Here is a 9560-nt window from a genome sequence, read left to right on the forward strand (position 1 = left end):
TGAAGTGGAACATGCATCTAAAAAGACTGTTGGGCGAAGAAGTGGCACCCACAGTGCAAATGGAGTCTGCTGGCGGTCTGATATCAGCATGCATGGAGGGCTGCGGCAGGCACCGAATAGGAAGTAGGGCAACTGTAATGGTCCAGTCCATTGCTCCTGGTGCCCGTAATACAGACACTAATGAGCAGACAGGCCGAGCTGTTTAGTCATTCATCCTGTTTAATAAGCAGCTCTCGGCCCAGCCACCCTGGTCTTCCACAACCGCCCAGAGATGATTGGAGAGGCAGCAAAGCAGCCAGTTCACGTGCCCCGAATGCCAAAGTAGCACCGCATCTTCCCATATCCGCCAGTATTGATTGGAGATGCAGAGCCAATTTCATTGGTTCTAAAGTGGTTAATCAGGACACAGATAAACAGGGTGGAGCTAAAATAGAGCTATATGGGATTGTGCCAGAGAAGAGGACATTAACGTTTGCACAGTGTTGGGGGAGGCTACGTTCACACAATCTGTTTTTTAGGATTGACGATTGTGTTCACTAACAGGTGTTACTCTCAAATTTCCTGTTCAGCATACAGTAGATGTGACCTGAATCCTGCATGAATGATCAAAGTCAAGCCTTTTCTGTTCTCCCAGTGGTCAATGGTGACTTTTGGTCAGTTTGGTTATAAAATGCAGATCATCACATTTTTATGTGCTGCGGCAGAGTAATCTGAGACAATAATCAATCTCACATATGGCATTGAGAAGTTTGATTCAATTGAATTCAGGTTTGTTTGCATGAAGAATCAAAAATAAATGTTTTACAGATCAAATAAATGATTATTGATTCATTTTTATCCACGTGTTCCTTTTTAGAAGCTAAAGGTACATTACGTTGCTTGAGAATATGATTTGAATATAAAACAATGTTTTTGTTGATTTCTAGTTGTATTTATTGTAGTATTAAGGTCATTTTTATGGCTGTATTCCTTTCTAATTCAAACATTAAAGCATAGAGCTTTTATTTTGACAGAAAAACGCAGGGTGACCTTAAAGCTTCTCTTTTGTTGACAACAGATTTATGAACGATTGTCATTACAAATTTGACAAGATGGTTGGCGCGTTTAAATTTTCAAGTGCATTTTATAACCGATGCAATCTCACAGCATCTGCAGGGATCCAGTTGACGTGGAGCAACATTTACAGCAAACCGAGCTGCTCTGGGACACTGAAAATAGTGGATGATAATAAGCTGCCAGCTTTTAAAACAACATACCGTATATCACTACATTGCAGCCTTTGTGATTTGATCACATAACTAAGCCATATCATGTTCTCACAACCATGTGTTGTTTGAATTAATTAAAAAATGTTGCCAGCCAATACATGTAAATTGCAAATTTAAGTTTCATATAGTCGCCAAAGCAGATTTTTACTTGCATTGGCGCTTGGTGAGTTTAATGTTGGACCTTGAGTAAAGTAATAACACACCTTGCCAACAGCTCTTAGTGCTTTGTTTAAAATTCGAAACCACTAATGACAGTTTTAAATATGGTGGGACTCTAATGGTTAATGTAAAGGGTCTGTGCTAGAAAAGGGTAAATTCCAGGTATGAGAGACTTGGTAACTGAAGTATTATTAAATTCATAAAGCTGCTCAGTTACCATTATGTCCTTGAGTAAAGCACTCAGGCTCCGGGGGGACAGTCCAATTAATGCGTTGCAAATCGTTTTGGTTTAAAAGCGTCTGCTAAACGATATGTAATTTAATATGATGTACTATGTGTCTCAAAACAGCACCTGAAGCTCCTGTCAGGATACCTGCTAGTTTGTCCCTTAAAGTAATACAGCAGTAAATAATTAACGCTTGAGAAATCTCCAGTGTGTTTAAAACAGGCAAACATTAAACTCACAATGTGTTCACAGCTCTAAGCAACATCTAAAAACCTTTCTAGTGTATAGATCTGCATGTTGTGAACGCGTTGAGGGCTTATAATTGTCATTGCGAAAGCAAAATTAACACTCTGATTATTCTGTAGTTACAGTGATAACCTCCTAAAGGGGTTATAAACTCAGGAAGTCATCATGGTAAAAATATTCCATTGCATCTGGAATGAGCCTTATCGTATTTAATTTCTTAGTATAGGTATAGTTCTGCTAATATGAAAGTTATTTGCCTGGTGACAGTTGGGGCCAAAGTATTTAATAACTGCAAGAATATCATCACTTCAGCGTACATCTGTTCCGCACTTTTAACTGGCTTCATTTGGAAACTTTTTTTCTTGTCTTTTTTTTAAAAACATGTTTATGTGCACAATAACTCCCCTCACAGCAGTGCACAGAACCAAAGGTGATCTGTCCATTAGCATACTAGAATCCTCTTCACACAGTAAAAAAAAAAAAACCTGACCTGGCATAAAAATGTGACAAAACATGTTGCTGCAGCATTGTATAATTTCAGATAACAAACAGATTTCCAAAAAAAAAAAAAAAAACACCCAAGAGCTCTGAAAATGCAAGGTTAATGATAATTTTTCATCTCTTGTCTGACCATTTCCATTTTTTAAATAATATATGGCAGTGACCATGACTGTCAAACATCTAAAAGGATTAAGGTATAACAGTATATTCATTATATTCAACAGTTTATGACTTGTGCGCTATATGTCTTCTTAAGCCATTCGATATGCTGCAGCTCTCAAATTTCATTCTCCATTCCACATATTGGAAAATGACTGTCATATTAGTTTACAACATATTTGATAACCAGTCGTGTATTGGTGTCACTGACGTCGAACCTGGCACAGCTCATGAATGTGTATTTTTCATTTTGTTAGTACATGAATGAAGCGAGATAAGGCAACAATACTACTTTATACTTCTTTTACATAAAGGACTAGCAAGTAGTACTTTAGCAAACTTTTAAAAAGAGCACTGACTATGTAAATAATACACTTTATTAAAATACTATACTTAAGTTTAAGAACTTAAGAATGCGAAATAAGATATTTTGAAGAATACTGGTAATCAAACTGTTGCTGGTAGCCATTGACATCCATATATGGAAAAAAAGGTTAATGGCTACCAGCAACTGTTTGGTTACACACATTCTTCAAAATATCTTCCTTTGCGTTCAACAGAAGAAAGACATTCATAGAGGTTGAGGGTAAATTGAGGGTAAGTAAATGATGATAGGATTTTCATCCTTGGGTGAATTATCAATTTAAGTGGTCTTTTATTTCAATAATATTATATTATCTGCAACAGTTTTTCTTTTTAAACAGATATAAGAACACTACAAGTGCACATTCAATGCTACATTTGATGAAGACCTCCATGACTGTTTAAGAAAAAATATGCACTATATAACATAGTGTAGTATGAAAATAACTATATATCCGTCATGTTGTCATTATTGTTATGAGACTTACAGCATCCGTTGCACTGCTTCACTGCTTCTGTAGCAGGTCATCCGAGTACTTTTTGTCTACTTTTCCCCCAAATACTATGAATTTCACCTGCTATACAGTAGGGAAGAAGGCATTTTCGGATGCAGGGTGTTTTTAAATAATTTTAAATAATACATGCCACATTCACACATCACTCTTTAGCAAATGGGCTAGATGGCCTCAAAGCTAACAGACACAAAACTCAAATTTAGATTTTTGGGGCTCTAATTAATGGAAAGCTTTTTGTGTGACATGTCCTCAGTCTACAAACCAACACAACTTTACATAAATAGATGAATGAATATGTATAAATGACTCGTCAGCATTTATAAATAATCAATTTTCCTATTACGCCTATGTCATGTTAATAATTAGAATAAAGTAAGGCTTGCAAAGTATTACAAATGTCTAGCAGATTTGGAATAAAACCGCACCACTTCTCAGTCCTTTTTGCTTCCAACAGCATTCCCACAAAGCACTAAATTTCATTTAGAATATAGTCATTCATCTGTTTTTATAGGGTTTGGGACTATAAGTGTAGCAATCCTTCAATAGGCAAATTGTGATGGTGACAATTATAACGGGATACAATTACGAACGCTCAAGTCAATTAGCTGCGTGAATCTATTTGGCCAGGAACTGCAAGTCTTTTATGCCATATTCATTAGCATAGCAAGAGTTCACAGTAGGGAGTCCATTATGCATGCTGAGTGCAAACCTACCTCCCAGGATATGACCAGCTCATGCCTGCGGCCGTTCCCCCCTCTCACGTTGGCAGGGGCTACTGACGGAACTGCAGACACAGAAATACTGCAATGTAATAGTGCATTATATTATTAAAGTTTCTATTAGCTCAAATCTCTATGCAAAAATGTGAGTGGTGCATTGCTTGCTAATGACTACTAGTGATTAATTAATGCTTGGCTGTCAAAACAGAGGAGGAAAATTCACTCTATAGGTATAACTCTCAAAACCACGACCAAGAATTACTCAGTCGAGAAACAATATAGCACTCACTAAACACATCTGACAGCTTGAGTCACACAAACAAACACAGAAAATAAAGAGAAAAATGGGAATAGTTAAACCAAAACTGTAAAATACGATAATTTCTATTTCTATAAAATTCTATTTTTTTAAAATCACTTATTTACTCATGTAAACAAATTCATAATTGCAAAGGAGTTGTTTTGTGCGATAATAAATTAGACAACAAAGGCTCATTGGAAAAAACGTGCTTCTACCTACATTTTTATTGATTTATTCTACCTAACTTCTATTAATTTTCACACAAATAACGATTATTTTCATGCAGTTCCTTGCACAATACTTTACATTTACATTATATTTATGCATTTGGCAGATACTTTTATCTAAAGTGACTTGTATTACATACAAGGTACACTCTTAAAAATAAAGGTGCTTCAAAAGGTTCTTCAAGTGATGCCATAGAAGAACCATTTTTGGTTCCACAAAGAACCATTCAGTCAAAGGTTCTTTAAAGAACCATCTCTTTCTTACCTTTTTGTAATCTGAAGAACCTTCTTTCGCCACAAAGAACCTTTTGTGAAACAGAAAGGTTCTTCAGATGTTAAAGGTTCTTTATGGAACCATTTAGACAAAAAGGTTCTTCTATGGCATCGTGAAGCACCTTTATTTTTAAGAGTGTAGGCTATACTTTTTATCAGTTATTGCTATATTGGCGTTGCTAGCGGCATGTTCTACTGTTTGAGCTACTGGAAGGCAATGCTATGTTATGACCTCAAAACTATTTTCTTATTGTGGATGACTAGTAAACTAATACATAATGATGTTTATATCACATAATCAGCTCCACTTGTATGGCTTTTCTGATGTAATAAACTTGCTCTGTAGCTCACCTGGTATAGCACTGCACTTGTGATGTGGAACGCTCGAGTACGAGTCCCGTGTAACACAAGTCACATTAAAAGAGACCAAGGCAAGGCAAGTAGATTTTAGGTGGAGTTTAGCATAGGTGGTATGTTTTTTGTTTATTTTTTAGTAATTAACAAGCGCTTTTACTTTCTGGCACCAATCACCAGCCATTTCATTTCTGAACTGCCACAATACTCTACAACACCCAATGTAATAAAATGTTCCCAGGTTCACGTTCATCTGTTTGGGTTAAAATTGAACACGCTTTTAGCGCAACTCACTGGACATTTAACTTTGAAAGTGTAATGAAACTTGCAAGAGGCAATGCAATATTTTGCAGTCATTTCACCGCATTCACGTTTTTCCAACGAAACTGGGTTGGAACGAGATATTATTAAACTTTTTCATACAACAACAGTTCAAAGTTTGGGTCAGAACCAAATTTAGGTCACTATTCATGGAAAATCTTCCCATACGTTGCAGCTTGCCGATCTTACTCATCCTGCACATTTGAAAAAAATGGCATTTTGGCATCAGTGATGTCAAACGTGGTATGACACGTTGAGATGCAAACATTAGGATCTTTTTTAATCTAAACTGATGATAGAATAGATCATTCTCATTAGGGGTGGGCGATCTGACAATTTGATATCATAATTGGTCTTGAAGACACCAACGACCTACTTTTTAAGTGAATCGTAGAGATCGTGATCTTTTATGTCTTCGTAATAATGTTAAAACTACAGCAATAACTGCTTACTGGATGACTGTGACTGGCCAGATTCTATCATGTGTCTCTATTATGTGTCTTTCATGCCTGGTGATGTATTTGAAAACACTGAGCAAGCAGTAGAAGTGTGATGAATCAAATCTTAGTTTCAGTTTCGATTTTAATAAAACGGTTATTGTGCCACATGCCCTTTCTTTCATTTAAAGCGGTGTGCTTTCGACACTCCTTAAAAATGCCTAACAATGTCCAAATTGAAAAATAATAAAATTAAATTAAATAAAAAAAAAAAAACACTGAGTTGGAAAAAGGATCACCCCCTTGTGTCAGTATTTTGTTGAACCACCTTTTGCTTTAATTACAGCCTAGTAATTTAATCTGTTGGGATATGTCTCTACTAACTTTGCACATCTAGACTTTGCAATATTTGCCCACTTTTATTGTGCTTTTAGTTGTTTTATCAATTTCGAAGCTCAAGAGCTGCGGAATTATTACTGTATGGAAAAGTACTCTGTGAAGGTTTTTAAAAAAATTGTTGTTTTGGGCTCCACGGCTAAAAATAACAAATGAATGGTGGCATATGATGACAAACTGCAATAATTCAATCGGCTTTAAATAATGATAAAAAAGTAGCTGTCATCATATTCGTATTTTGGGACATTTTGTTGCTGCATAATCAGGCAGGCCTGCTGAATGTGTTTGAACCAAAGCATGTTGAAACGAGGGTTTTGTTCTCCGTAAATAGAGAATTCTGCAGCCTCTTTGCCTGAGGGCACAAGTGCCTTTCTGCTTCAGCTCAAACACAAAAACTTGTTTAAATTCATGTAAGCGGCTTATTTTCCACTTCTCCTCCAATTAAAATAGAACCAGGGTCACCCTGGATGTTCAGATGGGTGACGGCAGTCGTAAAAATGTGTCACAACACGCAGCTACACAATCCCCCGAGTGGAGGATGAACGAGGCTTGAGAGAAGACTGTTTGTTTATTTCGATTTCTGTTCTTTTGGAGGACATTTAGCTCAGTGACATTCATGGGTGAATGAACCAATGACAGATACCTGCTTCCTTAGTGCGGACTGCTCTGGAGGGGGTGCTCGGGTCGCCTGTGCCTATGCCATTCGTGGCCACCACCCGGAACTCATACTCCACCCAGGGGTTGAGCTCCACTGCCATGGCGGACTCCATGTTTCCTGTCACTGGGTCTGGATCTGAGAGGGATGTGAAGCACAGAGGAGAGGTACCAAACCAAGTGAGGAATCAATACAGCTTAAAACACAAGCAAAGATTTAAGATGTGACATCTACTGAGACTAAATCCTACAAGGAGGCTTTTCAATGTAATGTAGAATGATATAGTATGCTTGAGCTACACACACACACACACACACACACACACACACACACACACACACACAAAAACAGTCAATATCCAAAAATATGTGAAATATCTTCCAAAAAATCCATCAGGAACTGACTGAACAGTTTAAAGTTAGGTGTAATATTTACACAACCTTGCTCATGCCATCGGAAAACACACACACACACACACACACACACACACACACACACAGTATTTGTGTGTACATTTTCTACACTGGTGGGGACTTAAACCTGAATACACACCAACTCATGGGGACTAAATGGAGGTCCCAATGGGTACAGAAGCTTATAAATCATACAGAATGAGTTTTTCTGAGATTGTAAAAATGCAGAAAGTTTTCTGTGAGGGGTAGGTTTAGGTGTAGGGCGATAGAAAATACAGTTTGTACAGTATAAAAACCATTCCGCCTATGGGGAGTCCCTACAAGGACAGTAAACCAGACCGGTGTGTGTGTGTGTGTGTGTGTGTGTGTGTGAGAGAGAGAGAGAGAGAGAGAGAGATAGAGAGATAGAACTAAGCCTATTTGAAAAAAAATCCCATTAATGTAATGTAAATTTAACTTGCAATTACTGTGAAACTACTGTAATAATAATAAAAAAACTGCCTAATTTTATTAAGTTGTAGTAAAATCATCAAAAATTTAATTCAGTAAATGGACACTGCCATTTTTGTTTATCGTTACAGTAATAAGAATGGAGATTTGTACATTAATGATGGCTACTGAAATTGGAGAGAGGGGTTTTAATATATAATAAGACTGATTCTCCAAAAAATATCACAATGTAGAAAAATGTGAATATCTCTGACTGGATTAGAACAATGTAACAACATCGATACTATATTTTTCTTTTAAACCAGCTAAATATAAAGCTTTACATTTCTACAACAGCGAGGAATTCAAAATGCGTCTGATTTACAGAACAATTTCAACAGCAATACCTGTCACAGACGCTGTCTCTCTACAACTCAAATTTTTGACGGCCATGCCTTTGTGAAAAAGAAGTGTGCTTATTGAATGTGCACTTCTAGTGCACTCCAAACTTAAAAAAAAACTATTTGCATATACTATAATATAAACTATACTTTTAAAATTGCCCTTTGTAATAACGTCAAATTAAATGTTTAACTTTAAAGTATATTTTGATATACATTTTTTTTTTTACATTTTAATGATCTTTTGTCATGCACTCTTATCAAGTGTGTTATTCAACGTTACAACTAGTGTAATTACAGATACATATGAAGTTGTCCTTAAGTGCTACATAATTGGGTCAACTTAGCACTCTAAAGTTCAGCTTATTGCATTTAATATAAATTTACAATATAATAGATTTCATTTCATTTCAATTCACATGCAGCTACAGTAAGTATATGAAAACATTGCCATCAGTTTGCACTTAAGAATATTCTTTTAAAGTATATTATTTCCATAATATGTACTATTTTTAAAAGAATGCTGATGTATATTTCTTTTTCACACATATTCAGTGTATTACAGCTTCTGTTGTTTCTCTGTGTAATTGAGCTTTGAACAGGAGACTGAGAATTGTTTCCATTGCTTCTAGTAAAGTGAATTTGTAATTTTGATTTCACTCATGGTTTGCTCAAGTCAATACATAAGAGACACTAGCCACAAGATTGTGTTTGCCCAGAGGACTGGCTCCTCATTCTACACACCTCATTTCAGTCCAGGCACACACTTGGCAGAGGACCAAACCTCTGGGCTAAATTCTGTCTACAGTTAAGGGCTGTACATAACCTGTGGGACCACAGCCCTGCTCCAGGTGTGAGACTGTGAGATGATAAACTCCCAGACCCCCCCCCCCCTTTTTCTCTTCTTCAGCCGCTCTTTACTTTCATACTTCAGTTTTTTTTCCTGTCCCTATTTGACCACACATGCCTCGATTTCCTTTGCATTCCTTTGCAGTTTTTCATTTTCAGTTTTAGTATGCTTTACTGGCATGTCAAAAACTACATTCGTATTGCCACTGGCTCTTGCGCTTTTAAAAGAATGCTTTTTAAAATTTTGAACAAAATTGAGAATCCAAACCTGTACAACATTAAAAAAGGCTTGACTAATGGTGTAAGTTTTACACACACACACACACACACACACACACACACACACAC

General features: G+C 36.6%; 1 protein-coding gene across 1 annotated transcript in view; it reads right to left on the reverse strand.

Moving 5' to 3' along the window:
• LOC107567525 (contactin-5) overlaps positions 1-9560 on the reverse strand; it is a 210787-nt gene that overhangs the window by 14769 nt on the left and 186458 nt on the right. Inside the window, exons 16-17 of the mRNA XM_016253217.1 lie at positions 7109-7258; positions 4151-4221 (exon numbers count right to left, since the gene is read on the reverse strand). Of these exons, the coding sequence (XP_016108703.1) occupies positions 4151-4221; positions 7109-7258 (221 nt within the window). The remainder of the gene's footprint in view (positions 1-4150; positions 4222-7108; positions 7259-9560) is intronic.

The sequence above is a fragment of the Sinocyclocheilus grahami genome, unplaced genomic scaffold, assembly GCF_001515645.1.
Source record: "Sinocyclocheilus grahami isolate Dianchi unplaced genomic scaffold, SAMN03320097.WGS_v1.1 scaffold1165.1, whole genome shotgun sequence".
Taxonomy (NCBI): domain Eukaryota; kingdom Metazoa; phylum Chordata; class Actinopteri; order Cypriniformes; family Cyprinidae; genus Sinocyclocheilus; species Sinocyclocheilus grahami.